Source organism: Erinaceus europaeus, chromosome 11 (assembly GCF_950295315.1).
Source record: "Erinaceus europaeus chromosome 11, mEriEur2.1, whole genome shotgun sequence".
NCBI classification, from domain to species: domain Eukaryota; kingdom Metazoa; phylum Chordata; class Mammalia; order Eulipotyphla; family Erinaceidae; genus Erinaceus; species Erinaceus europaeus.
Genome location: NC_080172.1, coordinates 55,481,937 through 55,504,644, shown reverse-complemented (window position 1 = coordinate 55,504,644; position 22,708 = coordinate 55,481,937). Strand labels below are relative to the sequence as shown.

Below are 22,708 nucleotides of genomic sequence, written 5' to 3'. Positions count from 1 at the left end.
AACCCGGATCCTTAAGCCGGTCACTGTGCTTTGCGCCACCTGCGCTTAACCCGCTGCACTACCGCCCAACTCCCTGTTCCCCATTTTTCAATGGGAAAAACCTTACCACACTCAGCCTGGTTCTCACAGTATTCCCAGCACCTCTTTGTCAGCCCTTGATGGACTCTGTAACCAATCAGCCTGTGCTGCACCCACCCAGCTTAAAATAGTTAAATGCTGAGTATTGTGATACAAGGTTGTACAAGTCTGGTGGGAATCGACCTGTCACCCGTTAATGTGAAATCAACATAATTCCCTTCCATGCAGCCTCATATCTTTTCTTTGGTTACTAAACTTAGACACCAAAGAGAATACTTGGGTAACATAAGTCTCAACACTGTGGGTATTGGGGAGTCACTGAAGCTTTGAGGAAAGGTATGCCAGTGAGCACTTAGGGGCAAGCTGATTTGGCACTGGTGTATAAATGGGTTGGCATAGGAACCTGGAGACAGAATAAAGTAAAATGGGGTAGGGGGCTGGGCTATGGTGCATCACACATTACCAAGCGCAAGGGTCTGGTTTCTAGTTCCCCACTCCCCACCTGCAATGTTTATCAAGTTTTCAGCCTATTTTAAAATCATATATATATTTTATTCTTCTGTGTTGTCAGACATCCCAAATTTTCTAATCTGGGGGTCTGAGAAAGTGCCCTCCACATGGAAATGGAGTGATCAGGGTAGAGAAGCCAGTTTGGGAAGGAGCTGTGGTGCACTGTGTTATTCTGGCTTTCACTCTGGAGAATAGTCTCTTTCAGGACTGTCAAGTGGCCCAAAAGAGTGGGAGACAAGTGGCGACACAAAGAAGTAGACCTGGCCATTGTGGATTTTAAGGATTTGTCTCCTTTTTATTTGTCATCAGTATTTGTCATTTCATTTTTTTCACATCGACAAAGTTGGGTTGAGGGTTTCCCGGGAGTGCAAGGAAGATAGATGAGTCCCTCCAGAGGTGCAAGGGCAAGAGCTGCGTCCAGTGAGTGAAGGGCAAGGGGAGAGGGACACACTCGTACACTGGGCACTGGGGGAGAAGGCAGTCCTTGGAGCACAGACACCAGAGTCAAACAGTCACCACCTGGGTCAGAGTTACAAAACGGGGAGGAATGATCACAGGTGGGGGCACCAGACGCAGCATGAAGAGGGTAAGTTAGAATTTTTTGTTGTTTTTACTTTTTTCTTTTCACTTTTTTTTTTTTTAACATTTTACAAACAGCTAAAAACTACAACACATCACAGCTACAGAGGGGGGCACCGGAGAAAGCAGCCATACGCAGTAGGGTGGGGCGGGGGCAGCTTAACCTACAGGGTCGACAGAGTAGAAGGGTGAGATGGAGAAACTGAGGCTTCTGGTCCTCTCATGGATATGTATGTGTGTGCAGGGAGGCCCTGGCTTACTGCCAAACCTCTTCCCATTTTAGAGTTGTTGCTGGGAGGGCCCATTTCCTGCCCTGCCCAAGCTCCTTGTGCTTTTGATTTGCTAGTTTAACCAAATGCCTGGTTTCTTCTCCCCCACCACCACGACCACCCACCCTCACCTCCCCACCCCAGAGCCCCTTGCCTGAGAGGACACTGGTTGGGGGCACGGTGGGGGGATGACCCAGGGGTGCCTAGATGTATTATAGTGGGTGGAGCCTCTCCCTCCCAAGGCGGCCTGTGCCTGAGAAGACTGGAAGAGCTGCACTCAGGTCAGGTGTCCTCGGATCTCCTAAACCCTGGGACCCCTCCTTAACCAGCCAGATCCAGTGTTCCTCCCACCCCAGCTGGGCACAGCCACAGGATTGGAGGAAGTACTGTGGGTGGCAGGCATGTGTGTGTGTGTGTGTGTGTGTCTACTGAAGCTACCCTTAGCCTGTATTTGAGGATAACAGAATGACCCCCACCCCATGGCACATACACAAGTGTACACACTACACACAAGTGTACACATTCATACACACAGTCTTGCAGAGCTGTCACCAAACTGAAAATATAAATAAGTAGAGATCACTCATTTCATAATATCCAGCTTTCTTATTTGCAGCCCAAAGGGAAGGGGGAGTGGAGGCCAGGGGGCTAAGGTTTATTGCTACACCCTCAACTGGAGGTGAGAGGGCACTGAGGCCCTTCCAATTCTCAGTTCTTTTGGTCCACGATCTGCATTGAGCCCCAACCCCCAGCATCACCACATGCCTGTGGTACTGGAAAGATGAAGGGGAAGGTGGAGGTCAGCTCTGGAGCTGGGAAGAGCAAAGGTCCCTCACTAACGGGGGAAAAAGGGTAAGGCCAAGCCTTCTCTTCTCTGTGCAAAGTCAAGGGTAATAGGAGGTGGGGAGTGGTACTATACCCCCAAACTTGGATGAAGGAACCTTCTCTGCAGTCCCTGCCCATAGGGTGTCTCTCTCTCTCTCTCTCTCTCTCTCACACACGCACACAGCTAAGACACCAAACACATGGGACAGGGGTTGGGGCTCTGGGGGCCAGAACGGTAGGACAGGGATGAGAGAAGGAGCTATTGGTCTCACAGTGTGCCTGCCACCCCTGAAGTCCCAGAGGTCCCCTCTCACTGTAGCACCTGCCCCCGAGTCTCAGGCAGCTTCAGGGCCAGAGAACTTCCAAGGGCCAGAGCAACAGAGGCAAAGAGGATGGGTGCGGCCTTGGTGATCCCCACGAAGGATGTGAAGATGCTGATCCCCAGCACAGCTGCCAGTTTACACAGGGCATTCAGGAAGCCAAAAGCTGTGGTCCTGTTCCAGCAACCCAGGACATCCAGAAACGAGTGGTGAAGGGGAGAGATAGGAGGGAGAAGAAAGAAGATGGGTGGGCAGGATGGGTACCAAGCAGGAGGAGAGGTCAGAGAGGTGAGAGATGGACAACAGAGAGGAGAGATAAATCAGGAGGCAAGAAAGAAGAGAGATCCCAAAATTAGATAAATACCTAAGACTTCCAGGAACAAATACAAATGCCATGCATTTTTAGAGAAGTATTTCCATCCAAATGTGTAGACTTTTACCCCTAACACTTTTCTGGTTTTTGCCACCACCCACCTTCTTCTCCCCACTTCTCCCCTGCTCTATAGGCCCAAAACCTGTGGTCTTCCCCCACTGCATCCCAACTACCTCTTGTCCGAGGGGTAGAGTTCAACAGTCAACACGTCCAGAGCATTCCAGGAGGCAATGCTGACCCCCCCAAAGAGGCACAGCAAAGCAATCATGGCTGACTCGCTGTTCCCAAAAGACAGGAAGAAGCAGGAGACACAGGACATCACGCTGGAGCCAGCTGAGCAAAGGAGCCAGGGAAATGAGCTGTCACAGAGGAGTCACCCACACCCACACCCACCCTGTTTCATGGGCTTGCTCTAATCTAAGGGCAGCCCCAGGACTCTCTTCCCAAGGTCCCCAAAGGAAGACTCATTCTCTAACTTCCCTTATCTCTCTTATTTTTTAATTAATTAATTTAATTTAATTGACAGGACAGAGAAATTGAGAGAAGGGGTAATAGAAAGGGGGAGAGAGAGAGAGAGTGATACCTGCAGCACTGCTTCATCTCTAATGAAGCTTTCCCTGTGCAGGTGGAGATTGTGAGCTTAAGTACTATAAAGTGTGTGATCAACCAGGTACATCACCGCTCAGCCCCCTCTCACTAAATGATACCAGTGACAACCACTTCTTCAATCTCAGCTATAGTCCAAATACCCTGATGTTTGGGGCTTTTGTTGTTTTGTTTGTTTGTTTGGTTGGTTAGTTGGTGGGTTGGTTTTGGCTTGCTACCAGGGCTTTGCTGGACCTTTGTGCCTGTGTGATTCCATCACCCTGCTCCTGGTGAACTCTCTTACTCTTTTCAGGACAGAGGGAAGAGGCACCATAGTACCTAGATCCACTACTTGTGAAGTTTCTCCTTTGCTTGGTGGTTTCCATGTGGTAATGAAGGGCTCAAACCTTGTGTCCTTGAACATTAAAGTGTGCAGTCTGCTAGGTGAGCTATCGCCTACTCCACAATTTGATACTTCATTTGCTCAGATCTAATACATAGATTCTATGAGCAGATACTAGCATCACCTCCATTCCATGGGTGAGACCACAAGCTCACAGAAATTATGCAACTTGCCCAAGTAGGCAGTGGATTGAGATTTAAGACTCATCACCTCAAAGCTCCTAAAGGTGGTACAAGTAGATAAAACATAAAACTCTCAAGCCTAAGGTCCTAAGTTCAATTCCTGGCATTGCATAGTATAGAGTGATGTTTTGGTTCCCTCTCTCTCTCTTTCTCTCCATCTCCCACATAACTAAATAAATCTTAAGAAGTAGAAAAGAAAAAAAGGTTCATCAATTTGAAGCCTGTGCCCTCAACCACTTGCTATTCTGTCCTCAAAGAAGGTGCCATGTCAGGGCCTCCCCATCCTCCAGCAGTCCCCTAAGCAAAAGCACAGACTAAGAGAAGATAGTTGGTAGCGTTGCCTGCCCTGAGTCTTATAAGCAGTACTGACATACCACTATTCAGCACCCCCTCACCGAGCATTCGGAGCCTGCCGATCTTGTCCATGAGCAAGGCAGACACGATGTTCCCAGGGAGCACTGCCAGAGTCCCCAAGAAGCTGACAAAGTACACCATGTAGGCACCCTCGCCTGTCCCTGTCACATCCAGTGGGCAGCCCTCCTTGTTGTGCAGGAATGTACTGTTTACCAGACGGCTATTCACAAACTTGTACTCGAACAGGTCTGGGGACAAAGGCCAAGGCAGGTAGAAGTTACAGGGAATGTGAGGAAGCTGCCCCTGATCACCATCAAGAAGCTACCTCAAATAATATCACTATATTAGGGAACTAGGGATATGTGTAGCAGAAGGTGACCACAGGTAACCTTGAGGTGATGCAGTGTTGGGGCAGGAACATAACTAGCTGACAAGCGAAAGTTATTTGAGTATCTGCTGAAAATGTGCTCTCTGTTCCTGAGAACTCAGTTCCAGATAGCTGTTTCTGTAGCTCTTGCCTTCTCTCCTTCTCCCTGGGACACACCATGCCAAACACATGTAGCTGAGCTCTGGTAACTGGCTTGGACGTATGGCTCCTGCCATCATAACTAGCTGATCTTTGCCTATTTTGTTGTGCCTAAATAACTTGCAATGTAATAGACTCCTCATTTGTTTAAACCCTGAACAAAATCGCATACAATTTTTATTTTTTATTTTTTTAATTACTATAGTGTTGTAGACCTGGGACCATAAGGTTCTAAGTCCAGTCCCTGGCGTTGCATGTGCCAGAATGATGCTCTGCTCCCTCTCTCTCTCTTTCTGTCTGTGTATATGTCTCTCTCCATCTTTACCTCTCCTTCCTCTGTCCTACAAATAAATAAATAAATAGAAAAAGTGACCACAGTGTTTTAAATGGAACTCTGTGACTGGCTACTTTCCAAATTTTCCTCATTATCAGTCTTTGGTTCTGGTTCATCCCTTTAGTCTGCCCTGGTTGACTCTAAGCAGTAGCAGCACTATAGGGGAAATCATTGTGAAAAATATTTTGAAAATCAATAAAAATCCCATCTGCTATTTTTTTTTCTTCCCCACATGGAGGGAAAGCTCATCCAGCACTTCACTGAGAAAAGATAAAATTCAGCCTAGCTCACAAAACCAGCATTTCATGTTCACATAGTTTGAAAAACACTTCTAAAGAAACTGATGTGTAACTATCCCCAACCTTTCCCCCAGCAGATATTCCTTCTGTTGTCCCCACTCCCCAAGGACCCTATAGTGAATGATTTTTATATTCTTCAAAAATGCATTAATTTCACTGCCGTGGCTCAGGATATGTCATAATGGATAAAGCTTTAGATTCTCAAGCATGAAGTCCCATACTGCATATGCCAGAGTAATGCTCTGGTGCACTGTCCCTCATAAATAAATAAATCTTTAAAAAACATATCACTGTGCTAAATTACATTAATTCTAGTCACAGATAAAAAAACTTGATACTTTTGCTGGATATCCGAGTTGTCACAGGGAAATGTTCAAATTCCATTTTATTTCTGGAATTACTGGTGGGAGCTAATAGGCCCTCCTCCTGACTCTCCCCTCCTCCACATACTTTACCTGTGTTGTAGAATATGGTGTTGATGAATGTGCAGTTGCGGAAAAATGTATTGGTGGATGTGACATCCTCGAAGTAACACTCCTCAAACAGAGAATCCTCAAATGACACTGACTTCAGACGAAGCCCAATGAACCTGTGAACAAGGAAGTGAGCGACACCCTTCTCACCCTCGTGCCCAGTGTCCATAAGACTCACTCCCTTCTAGAAGTAACAGAGCTGTGGCACTGAGGTGAAACTACAGGTATGGACCCCTTGTCTCTAACCTCTCAAACTCATGAAGGGACAAGGGGTAGAGAAATAGGGGAGGGGTGAGGTGCCATGGCCCCACATACTTGTCATTGAAATACTGGCCCCCACGGTGGATCTGGTTCTCCAGGGTGAAGTTGAAAGTCACATGCTCCACACGCTCTCCAGGGAACACTTTGGTGCGAGCTGCATAGTCCACTGCCTGAAGGTGGCGGATCATGTCAGGAAACCAGACAGTCAGGCCGTAGTAGCTGAAGAGTCAAGAGAGAGAGAATTATAGGAGGTTCTGGGATTGAAAGAGGCCGGTGCAGAGTAAGAGGGAGAGGAGGTTGGCACTCAGACCACGTCAAGATCTTGCTCACTACTCCTCCTTCACCAACTGCTGTGTTTCCAGGAGCTTAAGGTTCTTCCATCCCACACACTCTACTCCTTCCTGCCTCCCAAGTATCTTCTCTCCACCTAAAGCAACCTCCCCACTTTCCAAAGCCTGGCTAGTTCCCCTTCATCTTCCAGATGTTAGATCCCGGCCCTCCATCACAATTCTGGGCTGAGAAGCCTCTCACACACATTCATGAATGACCATTGGTCATGACACTATTTATGATTTATTTTATCACCAGGGTTTTCCATTGCTGAGGTTTGATGCCTGCATGGCTCCACCACTCCCAGCAGTATTTTTTTTTAATAGGGCAGAGAAATTGAGAAGGGGAACTTTACATTTTCTCTAGTTTTCCCCAACCCATAGCCAAACACACCCCCGCCCCGCACACCTGCTCACCTGAATGACATGGTGAACCACACACCCATCATCATCAGAGTGATGCGTCGATATTCTGGACCAAAACAGGAGAGGAAATTCCCCCACACCTGGGCAGAACAAAGTCAGGCCGTGGCTGCACTAACTGCTAACACCCCCATTTTCCTGCCCTCCTACCCCTCTTTAAGTTCACCCATTACCCCTCACACCCTCCCCCTCACACACAGGCTGAACCTGCTTTCCTCTCCACCTCCCCCACTTCCTCCTCTCTCCTCCACCCCATTCCTCATTACCTGTCCCCCCAGGCTCAAGACCCGGACCCCCCAGCGCTGGTACCAAGTCCCTGTGTCTGACTGGATCTCAATCAGCTCATCTTCCTGGTGGATCGTCTTTATATGGGTCACCTGGGGTCAAGAAAAGGGGTGAGCAATCACACAGTCCTTATTTCTACACCCTGCCAGCTGCCTTTGTTTCTTTTTTGGTCACAAAACAGGAGGCAGGATATGGAGGTTATCCCCTGAGTAATCTTTTTTTTTTGGTCATCCATCAACTGACTTTTTCAGATAGAGACAGAGGGAAAAACATCACAGCACCAAAGCTTCCTCCAGTGTGTGGAACACACACATGGTAAAGCAGGTACCCTCCCAGGTGAGCTCATTTTGAGAGAAATGGGTCAAGACAGCGTAGGAAGATGTGTGCTCGGGGTGGGAGTGGGGTTGGGGGCTGGAAGGGTATCCAGAAGGGGTAGAATAAGGCTTACTGAGAAAACGAGTTCTGGGTGTCCCTTGGCCCGCATGTTGGTGTCATGAACCTGCTTCAGCACCATCCAGGCCTCATCGTGCTTCCCATTCTAGAACCACAGACACAATCCCCACGTCTGGGTTAGCTGGCTTCTGAAGTCTTAGGTCACCAAAAATGCTCCCACCCCCAGCCCCTGACCTAAGGCCAACAGCTCTAGAAGAGCCCAAGCAGGCAGGGAAAGGGGTGGGTGGGGTCCCGTGAGGGAGAGGGAGAGAAGACAATCCAATTTGGGCCAGAGTGGAGTCAGTCCAGGAACCAAACAAAAAGTTTCCCAGTCTCCCAGTTCCAGGGCATGAGTAAACTGCCATGGAGGGAGTGATGATGACAGCGCTGTGCAGTGGCCCTTGTCCTGCTAGTCCAAGATGGGTGGGGGAAGGTAAAGGACGAGGCCCTTTGGAATCCCAAGCTGCCCCAAGGTCAGGCAGGTGCGTGGCTTCTCCCCCAACAGCCCCTCTGGAGAGACATTCCAAGACTAAAGAAGGAAGTCCTCAGAGCAAGGACTGCTATGAGAGAAGCAAGCAGCCACCCAGGGTCACATCCAACCACCAGCCCTGCTGCCCTCCCCCAGCTTGGCCCCAGCCCTGTTCACCTCCAGAAAGAAGCGGGGGCTCTCAGGCTGCGTGGTCAGAGCCCCGATGGCAAACACAGAGGGGAAGGCACAGACGAGAACAAAGACCCTCCAGCTGTGGAACTGGTAAGCGGACCCCATCTGAAAGCTCCACCCTGGCGGGGACAGTCACAGCATCAGCAGAGCAGCCAGAGGCCAGGGCTGCCAAGCACAAGGGTAGGGAGGAGGGAGTGCATTTTCCAAGGGGTGCTCACCGTAGTGGGGAATGATGGCCCAGGCCATAGCAGCTGCATACACGCCACCAATCATCCAAAACATGCAGAGCCAGCTCAAATGCTCCCCACGTTTCTCCTGGGCCAGAAACTCCGAGAAGTAGGAGAAGACAATGGGGATGGAGCCTCCAATCCTGGATTCAGCATGGGGACACAGTCACATTCCTCACAGTATCTCAGGACACTGGGTCCCTCGCCCTTCCACCTCCCAAATATTTTCCAGAGACTCCTCACACATTGTGCCCTTCAAGCTCCCTATCCCTAGCTGTCAAGGACCCTAGAGGCCCTAGGAAATGGACACACAGATCTCAGAAATGGAGAAGCAAGGAATCTTGAAGATGTGGACAGGTTGTTATAGGAAAGAAAGGGAGCTCCCAAAAATCAAAACTTAAGCAATTAAGATGTGAGGTTATATGTACATGTGGAGGTAGGTCAAAAAAGAACTTGGAGTTGGTCCAAGAGGTGGCATAGTGGATAAAAGCACTGGGCTTGGGAGTCGGGCGGTAGCGCAGTGGGTTAAGCGCAGGTGGCGCAAAGCGCAAGGACTGGCGTAAGGATCCGGGTTCCAGCCCCGGCTCCCCACCTGCAGGGGAGTCGCTTCACAGGCGGTGAAGCAGGTCTGCAGGTGTCTATCTTTCTCTCCCCCCTCTGTCTTCCCCTCCTCTCTCCATTTCTCTCTGTCCTATCCAATAACAACCACATCAATAACAACAACAACAATAACTACAACAACAATAAAAAAAGACAACAAGGGCAACAAAAGGGAAAATAATTAATTAATTAATTAATTAATTTTAAAAAAAGCATTGGGCTTGTGAGCTTGAGGTCCCAAGTTCAGTCTCTGGCATAGCATTTGCCAGAACAATGCTCTATTTTCCCTCCCCCAATAAATAAATATCTTTTTAGAAGATAGGCTGGGGAGTCGGACGGTAGTGCAGCGCATTAAGTGCATATGGCACAAAGCGCAAGGACTGGTGTATGCATCCCAGTTTGAGCCCCCGGCTCCCCATATGCAGGGGATTCACTTCACAGGCGGTGAAGCAGATCTGCAGGTGTCTATCTTTCTCTTCCCCCCCCCCCCCCGCCTTCCCCGCCTCTCTCCATTTCTCTCTTTCCTATCCAACAACGTCGACAACAATAATAACTACAACAATAAAACAAGGGCAACAAAAGGGAATAAATATTTAAAAATATATATTAAAAAAATTTTTTTAAAGATAGGTAGGAGTTGGGCGGTAGCACAGCAGCTTAAGCGCACATGGCACAAAGCACAAGGACCAGTGGACGAGTGGAAGGATTCCAGTTCTAGCCCCCGGCTCCCCACCTGCAGGGAAGTCGCTTCACAAGCAGTGAAGCAGGTCTGCAGGTGTCTGTCTTTCTCTGCCCCTCTCTGTCTTCCCCTCCTCTCTCCATTTTCTCTGTCCTATCCAACAACGACAACAATAATAATTATAACAATAAAGCAACAAGGGCAACAAAAGGGAATAAATAAATTTTAAAAAACATTAAAAAAAAGATAGGCTGGAGGCTGAGGAGGTGTGGGAGCCTATCTATGGGTCAGGCTTTAGAGAGCTAGTAGCTAGGGGTATAAGCTAGGCTTGCTGTCAAATGCAGAATATGTGTTGGAGGGGTCAGGGGCTGGAAGTGGCTCATACATCAGCATGCACAAGGATCCAGGTCCAAGCCCCCAGTCCCCAGCAGTAATGGGGAAACTTCACAAGTGGTGAAGCAGTGCTACAGGTGCCTTTCTCTCTTCCTTTTTATTTCCCTCTCTCCTCTCAATGTCTCACTGTCACTATCCAAAAAAGAAGAAAAAAAAAAAAAAGGCTGCTAGAAGCAGTAGATTTATCATGCAGGAACCCAGCCCCAGCGATAACCTTGGTGGTGATAAAAACTAATGAACAAATAATAAAAATAGTGTGTTGACTCTGGGACCAGGTGGTAGTACCTGGTTGAGCACACGTTACAGTGCACAAGGACCCAGGCTCAAGCCCCCAGTCCCCACTTACTAGGAGGAAGCTTCACAAGCAGTGAAGCAGTGTTACAGGTATCTATCTCCCCCCTCCCTCTCAATTTCTGTCTCTATTTTAAAAATAAAAACAAAAACAAACAGAAAATGATGTTGACTCAGAGAAAGGGATAATTTAAGGGTCCAGGATGAGGCTGAGATCTACTAGGCCACCTTATACATTCAGACTTGGATGGAGTAGTGAGGGAAGTGGGAGGCCCCAGAAGGGCACCAGACATGGGATGGCACTCTAGACAGACAACAAACAGGTGCTGCAGTGGGTTTCTGGGCCTGAAGATCAGGGGAGGAGACAGGAGTTCATTTAACTCCTCTGGTGTCCCTGGCTCTAGAGCTAGGGCAGTGGCTGAGCCACAGTCTTACCCTCCAGGAGTTCAGGATGGGAAAACTCACCCAACCCCAGAGAGGAGGCGGCAAAAGAGGAAAGTGCCATAGCCCTGGACGAAAGATGAGAAAAAGGCAAAGACACTGTTGACGGAGAGTGAGATGAGCAGACACTGTCTCCGACCCAGGCGGTCTGCGAGGCCTCCCCAGAGGAAGGCTCCCACCATCATGCCCAGATAGACGATGAGGCCTGGAAGGGGAAAACAGAGGCAGAGGGGACAGTGAGTAGCCACACTTCAGTTCTCCTCCTCACTGACCATTATTAAGTCAAATGAGGTGGCAGCAGAGGTCAAGATTCTGAAAGACTCTTGGAAGCTAAATCTACCCATGAATGAGAGAAAGAGAAAATTTTGTGAGCAAACATGAGAAAAAGACCATTCATCTCCATAGTAATGCAGATATGGAAATACTCCAGAATTCTCTCTTCCTCTCCTTCTACCTTTCTTGTTTTTTCTCACTTCTCATTTACACAAACACATACCACCACCACCACCACCCCCCCCACACACATGGTGCCCTATCTCTGGCTTTCCTGGAATGAAGAATGAATCTACCAAGATTCCCTGAGCTTCTCAGAAACCCCTCTGTCCCTCCTAACTCAATGTCTTCAAAGCAGCAAGGGATGTCTCTTATGTTCCCTGAGAAAATGATTCCATTCCTTTAATCCTCTTGAGAAAACCCTTCCCCAAAGTTCATCAACTACTTGCCCCAATGTTAATATTTCTAGTATTACAGCTTCTCACTTTCTTGCTTCTTTCATAAAACAAAAGTAAAACTGATATTAGAGGATCCAGCTAGTAGCACATCCAGTACAATGAACTAGGGTTCAAGCCCCCAGTGCTCACCCAAAAGGGCAAAGCTTTATGAGTGGTGAGACAATGCTGCTGGTGTCCCCCTTTCTTTCTTTGCTTCTTTCTTCCTTCCTTTCTGTCCCTTACCCCTCTCTCTCTTTTCTTACTTCTTTTTTTTAAAAAAAAAAAGATTTTTTTTTTTTTTTTATGAGAAAGATAGGAGGAGAGAGAGAACCAGACATCACTCTGACACATGTGCTGCCGAGGACTGAACTCGGGACCTCATGCTTGAGAGTCCAAAGCTTTTATCACTGAACCACCTCCCGGACCACTCTTCTTTTTTTTTAACCAGAGCACTGATCAGCTCTGGTTTATGGTGGTGTGGAAAACTGAACCTGGGACTTTGGAGTCTCAGCATAAGAATCTCTTTGCATAATTATTATGCTACCTACCCCTGCCCCTTTTACCTCTCAATTTCCATCTGACTCTATCAAAAAGAAAAAATATATATAAGAAAAAAAATTACTGGGGAGCACAGCAGGTTAAGCACATGTGGCACAAAGCACAAGGGCCGGCATAAGGATCCTAGTTTGAGGCCCTGGCTTCCCACCTGCAGGGGGTTCGCTTCACAGGCAATGAAGCAGGTCTGCAGGTGTCTATCTTTCTCTCCCCCTTTCTCCCCTCCTCTCTCCATTTCTCTCTGTCCTATCCAATGATAACAACAACAATAAAACAACAAGAGCAACAAAAGGGAATAAATAAATAAATATTTTTTAAAAAAAGAAAGAAGGGAGTCAGGCAGTAGCACAGCAGGTTAAGCGCATGTGGCACAAAGCACAAGGACCGACATAAGGATCCCGGTTCGAGCCCCCGACTCCCCACCTGCAGGCGAGTCACTTCACAGGCAGTGAAACAAGTCTGCAGGTGTCTATCTTTCTCTCCCTCTCTATCTTCCCCTCCTCTCTCCATTTCTCTCTGTCCTATCTAACAACGACGACATTAACGATAATAACTACAACAACAATAAAAACAAGGGCAACAAAAAGGAAATAAATAAATATATATATATATTTTTTTAAAAAATTAAAAAAGAAAGAAAAGAAATTACCACTGAGAGCAGTGGATTCATCATTCAGGCACTAAACCCGTGATAACTCTGGTAGCATAAAAATTAATTAATAAATAAATTTAATGGAACTAAAGGCTATCTATTCTGCATCTCTGGGTAGTGGCACAGTGGATAAAGCATTGTATTCTCAAGTATGAGGTCCTGAGTGTGCCAGAGTGATGCTCTGATTCTCTTTCTCATAAATCTTTTTTTTTTTAATAATATGCTCCAAGACTAAAAGATAGATCACCCACTGGAGCATATGCTTTACCATGTGTGAGTGCCCAGGTTCAAGCCCCCTGTCCACCACAGAGGAACACCTACACAGGGAACCTTTATGAGCAGTGAAGCAGTGCTGTGGTCTCTCTCCCGTCTCTTCTTCTGTGTCTCTCATTCTTTAAAAAAAAATCCACTAAGAACAGTTGTGCAGACACAGAGCCACAGCAATGACCCTGATAGTAAATAATAATTGTTATTATTAATAATAAATAAGTTATCTGCTCCAAACGCTGCATCTGATTCAGCCTGAGCAGTATCAGGAAGAAAAGGATTTGCTAAAGTTCTTACAGCAACTTGGTACTTCTTTCTGACAGTCTAGGGGGTTTTATCCTTCAAAGTTTCCACCAGGGAAGAGCTGTTAGAGAAAACACCCATGGCTGATCAAAAGCCAGTGCAACCACTTTCTCTGAAGATCCAGGAGTCCATCACCGAAACTGCCCTCCCTAAAGTCAAGAGTCTGGGTGCTGACTTCTTGTTCCCCCAGTGTGGATGGGAGCAGACTATCAAGAGTTCCGGTTTCAACGGTCCAGGAGGTGGTACAGTGAATAAAAGCATTAGACTCTCAAGCATGAAGTCCTAAATTTAGTCCCCAGCAGCACATGTAACAGAGTGATGTCTGTTTCCTTCTCTCTCTCTCCTCCTATCTTTCTCATTAATAAATAAAATCTTTAAAAAGGTGGGGGGGGTCGGGTGGTAGGGCAGTGGGTTATGCACACGTGGCGTGAAGCAAGGACCAGCATAAGGATCCCGGTTCGACCCCCGGCTCCCCACCTGCAGGGGTATCCCTTCACAGGTGGTGAAGCAGTTCTGCAGGTGTCTGTCTTTCTCTCCCTGTCTTCCCCTCCTCTCTCCATTTCTCACTGTCCTATGCAACAACAACGGCATCAATAACAAAAACAATAATAACTAAAACAACAAGGTCTATAAAAGGTAAAAATAAATACAAATAAATATAAAAAGAATTTTTTTTAATTTATTTATTCACGGGAAAGATAGGAAGAGAGAAGGAACCAGACATCACTCTGGTACATGTGCTGCCAGGTATTGAACTCAGGACCTCATGCTTAAGAGTCAGTGCTTTATCCACTGTGCCACCTCCTGGACCACAAAAAAAAAAGAATTTTTAAAAGGGTGGGACAGGCAGTGGTGCACCTGGTTAAGTGCACACATTACAGTGTGTATGGTCCCACATTCAAGTCCCTGATCCCCTCCTGCAGGGGGAAAGCTTCATGAGTGGTAATGCAGGGCTGCAGGTGTCTCTCAGTGAAGCTTCGCAAACAGTGAAGCAGATCTTATCATTCTCTCTCCCTATCTGCCTCTCCCTTCTCAATTTCTCTCTGTCCTATTCAATGAAATGGAAAAAATAACTGCCAGGAACAGTGGATTTGTAGTGCTGGCACCAAGCCCCAGCAATAACTCAGGAAGCAGAAAGAAAGAAAAATAGGTTCAAAGCGGTGGTAGATAGCATAATGGTTATGCAAAGAGACTCTCATGCCTGAGGCTCCAAAGTCCCAGGTTCAATCCCCCGTACCACCATAAGCCAGAACTAAGCAGTGCTCTGGTAAAAAAAAAAAAAAATTAAAAAATTAAAGTTGGACTCCCAAACATGAGGTCCCAAATTTGAATCCCTAGCATCAAGTACGCCAGAGTGATGCTCTGGTTCCCTCTGCCTCATCCCTCTCTTCGAAATGAAGAAAAAAGAAAGAAAGAAAGAAAGAAAGAAAGAAAGAAAGAGAGGTAGGTTTAGTCCTCAGCATCACCATAGGCCACAGCTGAGCAGTGCTCTAGTAAATAAATAAATAAATAAATAAATAAATAAATAAGAAGAAGCAAAACCACAACTCCTGGGAATGGTGAATTTGTAGGCACACTGATGGCAGAAGAAAGGGACAGAGATAATGGGATAGGGATAGGGAGAACAGTTTCTGAAGAATGGCCACTTCAGCCCCAGCCTCCAAGATCCTCTTGCACACACAACCTATAACTCAACCCCAAAGTGTGTGTGTGTGTGTGTGTGTGTGTGTGTGGTGTGTAGGTGGGGGGAACAGGGTTAAGTGTGTAGAAGAGATCAGAAATTTCCTCATGCATATGGAAGAGCAGGGTGTAAGGGGCCCTTAGTGGGCCAGGAGTTTTCAGGATGGGGTATCTTCCAGAGTCAGGGAAACTTACCAAGCATGCCTTTGTTGGAGTCAGACAGGCACATGTCTTTCTCGGCACTGGGCAACACGAAGCCCACCACAAAGATCTCCACGCCATCAGCCATGAGAGCCAGCCCCAGCACAAAGTACAGTGTCCACTGGAAGCGGCCGTGGCCACACTCTCTCAGGATGGTCTCATACTGCTGGGCCAGCTCCTCTCGCTCTTTCCGCCGCTGTGCTTCTCCCCGGCCCCCAGGGGGGCCCTCTCCATCACCCAAGCCCCCCCCCACTCCGGCCAAGGGGGCCCCATCTGCCATTCGCTCGCCTTTGTTCCCTGACTCAGCCCGGGGGATGCCCTGGTATTCCCCCTCATAGATCTCATCGTCCTCATCATGACCCTCAGTGGCATCACTGGAGGCACCCCCTTCTTCCTCGTCCTGGGCTCCTTCCCCGCGGTAGTAGCCATCAGCAGGGGCTGGAAAGTCATCATCATCATCCTCCTCCTCGAAGCGGGAGTAGGATCTGCGAGAATACTCGTCCTGGACCCTGTCCAGTCCCTTCACCACCTTCTTCGCTGCGTGTTTCTTAACCTCCTTAGCGATGTCCTTGGCCCCGCGGATGAATGCTGCCCGGTCCCTGAAGCCCTCTTCCATGGTGGGTTGTTGGAGGATGCTTCCTCAGGTCTCCTTCACCCCCTCCTACTCTTAGTCAGCTTTTTACTCAAGGCCTCCAAGAGTCAGAAAGACCCCCTGCCCCCAGTTATTTGGATAAAGTGTGTTCAAGTAACTTTCAACCCAGAAAATAGAACTTGGCTGGTAAGTATCTAAGAGGAAGAAAAGCGTTGGCCTATAGCTGGTTCAACTGGATGCATGGGGAAGAGAGAGGGGGCCTGAGGGAGCCAGGAGAGGAGGGGAGGGGAGCTAGTTTGAGGGGGACTTAGCTGGAGAGCTCAGATAACTCAGGAAGAACTGCCCACTTCTCTCCCAGGAACCTCTGTATATCTAGAAAACAAGAGGGAGAAGAAAAAGGAGGTTGTGAGACCTACAATGTATAGATCAATACAGAGGCCACCACCCAAAGTCCCACCCAGTCCGTGAGGTACAGAGATGGGCTCTTTGCTTCAAGCCTACACACCCCCAATCTTACCCCAGACCCACTTAAGTAAAAATGATGCTCTCATATCCCAAGAGGCAGAACTGTGGGTAGAGCCTTGGAGTTTCAAGTATGAGGTTCTGAGTTTAATCCCCAGTATCACATGTGCCAGAGTGATATTTGGGACTACTCTTGCTCACTCTACCCTCTTTCATATAAATAAATAAATAAATAAGCTAAATGATGCTCTGTGCCAGCTGCAGTCTTCATTATTGGAGACTAGTCATCTACTCAAGCCCAGCTCCTGACCCCGGGTCCCACATCATGACCAGATCCCTTGATTCATCACCAACCTGTAAAGAACAAAACAGGAAATGCGAGAAACTAGAACCCCAACACAGATCAGAGCTGGCTTTCTTACTGGGGGTGGGGCATGGGGACAATGTGTAGGAGAGGTTCCAAGTCCTTGAGACAACCTGTTGCCTGCATTCTATGGATGCTGCCCACAAGTAGGGCTGCCCCGGGCCCAGGTTCAAGCCTCCAGTCCCCTTTCTATTTCTATCCAATAAAGTAATTAATTAAAAAATGTAATGACAGGGGCCGGGCAGTGGCACACATGTTACAATGCTCAAGGACCCAGGTTCAAGCTCCTGGTCCTCACCTGCAGGGGTAAAGTTTTGCAAGCGGTGAAGCAATGTTGCAGGTGTCTCTTTCTCTCTCCCTCTCTATCACCGCCTCCCCTATTGATTTTCTGGATGTCTCTATCCAATCAATCAATAAAGATAATTTTTTAAAATATATAATGACATAATGCATATAAGTTCCTTACTATAGTACCTGGCACATAAAAAGTGATAAATATTAGCTGTTATCTTTGTGTTGATAGTAATATAGTAAAATGCCATTACACTCACACTACACTACTATATTGCGTTTGGAATATAGTGAGGTTCCTTCACCCTCATAAGACTCAGAACCACATCTAACTTTGGATGCCCTTGAGAGTAAGCAGCCGTAGCCCAGGAGGTGACACAGTGGCTAAAGCACTAGATGCTCCTGAGTTCCAATCCTGGAATCTCATGTGCCAGGGTGACACTCTAGTTCTTTCTCTCTCTGCCTCTCTCATAAATATTTTTTTAAATCTTATAGAGTGTGGTTCAGGAGGTGGTGCAGTGGATAAAGCACTGGACTCTCAAGCATGAGGTCCTGAGTTCAATCCCCGGCAGTACATGTACGAGAGTGATGTCTGGTTCTTTCTCTCTTTCCTCCTGTCTTTCTCATGAATAAATAAATAAAATCTCTTTTAAAAAATCTTATAGAGTGAGCAGCAGAAAGGGACAGTGGCTAAGAGAAAACTGGGTCAGTGCAAAGCATATAGGAGAGTTGGTTAACAGAATAATAGTTATGCAAAGAGCTTTCGTGTCTGAGGCTCCGAGGTCCCAGGTTCAAAACCCAGCACCACCATAAGCTGGAGCTGAGCAGTGCTTTCATAAATTAAATAAATGAAATAATAATACAGGGCAACATTTGACCTAAGTTGAAGTCCTAACTCTGCCACTTACAGAGTTTGGGCAGATCTCTTCACTTACTCGAGTCTCAGTGACATTTAAATTGAGGGTAATAATCTCTGTTCTGTCAAGTCAATGTGAGAATTTAATCACCCTGTCTATAAAGACTCATTTCCTTCCTTCCTATTAGATTGAAAAATGTCAGATGCAAGAAGCAGCAATGGACATACAGAGAGTCTTTCCTGGATGCTGTTGCCCAGTGCCCCCTCCAAAGCAGAGAGCCTTTATGACCCTTCAGTCCCTACTCAAAGTAATTCCAACAACAGGGCCTACACGAGCTCCCTCCAGATAAACAAGGAAAGACTCATAAGGGAGACCTGAAATCTTAGGTCAAGGAGAAGAAGACAGATCAGGAGCAAAGAGGTAATGGCTGGCTTCTGCTGCCTTCCTTGAGGACATCATTGTGGGGCCCCTTTCACTGAGGGTAGGATGAGGGTGGGTGGGTGTAGAGGATAGTAAAACACATACAGTTCCAACATGGGGGCCTAAATACTATGGACACCTCTTTCCTCTGGGGCCACCCTTCCTAATCCCCTCTAATCCTCCTCTGGGACTCAAAGAAAACGGAGCCCAAGAATACCGCAATGCGTAGGAGGCTGGTGTAGAAGAAGGGGGCTCTGGACCACCCCTCCAAAAAGGGCATTTTCTAGAGGGGGACAGAAAAGAGACACTCCTTCTTTCAGAGAAGCAGAGGAAGCAGGACTAGATTCTGATTCAAGATCATTCCCCTAAAAATATTCTGTTTCCTTCTGTTCCTACCTATCCAGTTTTCATTAAATCACACACACACACACACACACACACACACTCTCTCTCTCTCTCTCTCTCTCTCTCTCACCCCAGTAGAGGGGAGTAAGGAATTTTATGCCGTTCTGAGAGAAGCACTGGCAAACAGAGCCTTGTCCCACAGGACAGAAGGAAGCAGTGGACCACAATGACCAAGAACAGTGGCCCTGTGTCACCTTCTTTTTTATTTGGTGAGTCAAAGCCCAAACCATCTCCCATGAAAGAGAGGAAACTGTGACTCCTCTCACTGAGCGCCTGTTTGCTTTTTTCTCCTTCCTTCGCCAGTCAGGATCTACCCCCAGTCTCTGAAAAAGACAGAGGGGCCCTCCAGGAGCCATCCCCTCTATTTGTTAATGGCATTTGTCCTCTGAGAGGGACACATGGTAGAAAAGGCCCCCAGAGCCACAGCAGGACATGGTGGCTCAAGAGCCAGCACCCCCAGGGCCTGCTCCCTCAGGAGGTCAGGAGGGAGAGAGAAAAGACAAATTCTTGGAGCTGGTGAGGATGTGATGCTATTTTTAGTTCCCAAAGCAGCACAGGGTGGCTAAGTCTGTGGGAGAGAGAGGCAAGAATTGGGCTGAGGAGGGTGAAAGGAGATAAGCAAGATTCAGGGTTACATAGCCATCAGTGTTGGCTTCACCTGATTGGAAAAATATGCCTGCAAGCTTTTCTGCAGAGGGTGGGGAAGGGGGGAGAGTGTGTGCAGGGGAGGGGTCCCTGAGCAAATGCTGCCTTTCAGAACACTTCATTCAGCCCTGGACAAGAGGAGGAGGGTGCAGAAACCACTCGATCCAGCCTTGGACCTTGGTGGCCACGGGGATTCCCATCCTAGCTCAAATGACAAGGTCATTAAGAAATAGTCACTCATCGGGTTAAGCCACGAGGCGCAAAGCGCAAGGACCGGCATAAGCATCCGGGTTCGAGCCCCCGGCTCCCCACCTGCAAGGGGGTCGCTTCACAGGCGGTGAAGCAGGTCTGCAGGTGTCTATCTTTCTCTCCCCCTCTCTGTCTTCCCCTCCTCTCTCCATTTCTCTCTGTCCTATCTAACAACAATGACATCAATAACAACAATAACTACAACAACAATGAAAAACAACAAGGGCAACAAAAAGGAAAATAAATTTTAAAAAAAAGAAAAAGAAATAGTCACTCATCAAAACATGGACGAAGCAAGTAGTACACATTTGGACAAGGTGGAAGGAGGTTCTGGAGGGAGTGCCGGGCCTCACCCCCAGGACAGAGGATGCACCTCTCCTATATACTGCCCTAGGGTTAGGAAGATGGAGATACTGCGTTGTGGGGGGTGGGGGGTGCGTCAGCTGAGCAAGCAGGGCTGGGCGCAAGCGAGGCTCGAGGCTCCAGGGCAGAGCAGGGGCGGGTGGGGAGTCAGGTCCCCTACCAGCACTGTCACTTCGCCCCTCCCCATTCCACTTCTGCCCTGGCAGAAAGGATGATCCACCAGGATTGACTGCATGGATTCTGGGGGTGCCTCCTCTAACCCTTGGCGCTGATGCCGCTGGCCAAGTGTCCTTCCCCCTACCCCAGAACAACTGTCTCTGCTTCCAACCCCGGCCCCCCAATACCCGGGGTTCTATACCCACCCCCATATGCAGGCCCCATCCCCTTTCCCTCCCTCCTCCACCACCCACCCCAGGTCCAAGGAGCAGGACTGAGGCAGCTTCATTCCACTCCTCGGCCTCAGCCAAGGTCATTTATCATGGGGGGGAGGGCCGCCAAGGTGCGAAAAGGACTGGGGTTTGAAGGAAGCCTAGGACACTTACCACCCACCACCCCCAGTTAATATCTGAGGGGGGAAGCAGGGACCTGACCATGGTAGAGAAGAATACCCCTCTTCATCACATACATACACACAGGTATGTTCATGTCTGTGAGGAGCCGGCACATAGGTCTGCAACCTCGCAGCGACTGAAGAATGTCCTGCGGACCCTCCCCATCCCCTGGCCGCCGCGGGGTGGGTCACACTGCCCACCAGCAGAGCATGGGGGCTAAAATGGCTGCAAGCAAGGCCAGGCTGCTGCTGCCCGGGGCGGGGTAGAGGGTGGGGGGGGTCTCACCTGGGCTGGGATGCCCGGGGAAGGGAGTCCCGAAGAGGGCGGGGGTCCCGGCCGCGGGGCTTGAGGCAGCAAGCGACTGCTCCCGGGACCGGGAAGCGGCAATGCAGACCTGCCCCCCAACCCCCTGTTCCGGCCCCGCCTCCTCCCCTCCCCAGCGCCTCTGAGCATTGGGAGAGACCATTGTGGGGGGGGGGTGGCGAGAGGAAGGAGGATGGGGAAGAGCTGGGGATGACGGCGTTGGAGAGGCGAGTGGTCACAGGAACGATGTAGATAGATGCTATGAGCCCTCTTCCAAATGAAAGATGAAAGGAGTACAGAAATGATGGTGGCGGGAAAGCAATTGGAGGTGGGGGATGGGGACTGGGTAGACCCAGCCTAATAAAGACAGGATTTTCCAATTTCAGGGGCTCTCAATACCCTTCTGCTGCTGCTTCCAGCTAAACCCTTTTTCCACAACCTCCTCTCTGCCAGTGCTCAGGCTCCAAGTTCACCTGGCTGTCCTAAAGAAAGCAGGAATAACAAGGTGTGGTTTCTAGCCTGAACTGCTGGAGAGAAGATGCCATATTCCTGCCTCTTTCCAGAAGCAATCCAGGGTACTGTCAGCAGACCTTAGATCCCTGGCAGATGAGGCTATGGTACTGAAGAGGCAGAGGAGCTGGACAGCCGGGCCTTCCAGACAATAGCTGAGTGTATTCAAAAGGGAGCTCCCTAGGGACCATTCCTTCTGTTCCCTCACCCACCCACCCCCATCCATGTACACACTTCTCCAGGGGAAGGAAGGGGTGCCTTGGCTTTAATTTTTTCTGACATCTCCCCTTTGCCTCTGTGCATATTCCCCCTGCTAGCCAAAAGTAGAACCTTCCTAGTTGGTTTGACTAGGCAGGTTATTTTTGGGGGGTGTAGAAATGCTCAGATTTTTTTTCCATATAAATTAATGGGACTAGCACTCTCAGATCCAAAAAAAAGTAACTTACCAAAACATACCAGATATCAGTGTTCTACTTTTCAGTAGCACTAATAGCTTGGGCTCCCAGATCCCAGACACAGCACGTGGTGGCCATCCCTGCTTTAGGTGAGGGGATACAAATATGTCTGCCTACTCAGGTAAGGTTCTACCAAACTCTGGACAGAGTGCTAAGCAGGTACCCTGCCTCTCAGTTTGCTTCTCTGAAGAAAAGGGACTTGGACCAGCTGCCACACCTGACTGCTCCCATTCGGCTTTGCCACTTGGAGCTTTCAGACTGCAGGGAGGTAGAACGTGGAGGTCTTTGGCTGTGTTCTCCTACCTCTCAGGTGGCCTTTGAAGCACTGACTGTACCACTCACAGCCGCCCACATGGACCTGGCTTTCACCATCTCTCATGCTCCATCCTGGAGATGCTCATTTGTGTTAGCAAGTTTATCATGTACTGAAGCATACAGTCTTAATAAAGAAGTGGGGATTTACCATCAAAAACCACACCACCACTTAGAGTGATGGGGAAACTCATGCCTGCAGGTCTCACAAACTCTGGCCCTAAAGCCATGTCAAGTCAGAATTAGTACAGCGGGCATCTAAATGCCCATTGACATTGCTGAGTGTGAGTATTTGTATCTCTGATGGAACTTGGCCATGCCATGGAAGAATCCTGCCAGTAGATTCAGAAAACTCTTCTTGGCTACAGTATACACACACACACACACACACACACACACACACACACACGTCTTGGAGACTTTGCCAAT

The 22,708-nt window shown here is 48.3% G+C and overlaps 1 protein-coding gene across 3 annotated transcripts; it reads right to left on the bottom strand.

Moving 5' to 3' along the window:
* Positions 1-855: 855 nt before the first annotated feature.
* Positions 856-21,109, bottom strand: SV2A (synaptic vesicle glycoprotein 2A). Of its 3 annotated transcripts, none has more exons than XM_060201777.1 (13): positions 20,985-21,109; positions 15,495-16,464; positions 11,157-11,337; positions 8,720-8,871; positions 8,487-8,620; positions 7,857-7,946; positions 7,390-7,500; positions 7,118-7,206; positions 6,426-6,590; positions 6,093-6,226; positions 4,520-4,726; positions 3,128-3,287; positions 966-2,755 (listed from the first exon to the last, which is right to left on the bottom strand). In XM_060201777.1, exons 2-13 carry the CDS (start codon positions 16,114-16,116, stop codon positions 2,572-2,574), a joined length of 2,229 nt encoding a protein of 742 aa, XP_060057760.1. In that variant the 5' UTR covers positions 16,117-16,464; positions 20,985-21,109; the 3' UTR covers positions 966-2,571. The 3 variants fall into 3 exon arrangements, with proteins under 3 accessions (XP_060057761.1, XP_060057760.1, XP_060057762.1); XM_060201779.1 differs by having other exon boundaries at positions 968-1,107; XM_060201778.1 differs by lacking the exon at positions 3,128-3,287 and having other exon boundaries at positions 856-1,107.
* Between the last annotated feature and the right edge of the window lie 1,599 nt (positions 21,110-22,708).

What these genes read in the sequence shown, in the direction of transcription:
- SV2A (XM_060201777.1), bottom strand. Translation starts at nt 16,116, where the DNA reads ATGGAAGAGGGCTTCAGGGACCGGGCAGCATTCATCCGCGGGGCCAAG. An exon ending in CTCCAACAAAGGCATGCTTG is followed by an intron (nt 11,338 to 15,494) that starts GTAAGTTTCCCT and finishes TTCCCCTTCCAG; the next exon opens with GCCTCATCGTCTATCTGGGC. An exon ending in GCCCCCGCTTCTTTCTGGAG is followed by an intron (nt 7,947 to 8,486) that starts GTGAACAGGGCT and finishes CTGTGGTTCTAG; the next exon opens with AATGGGAAGCACGATGAGGC.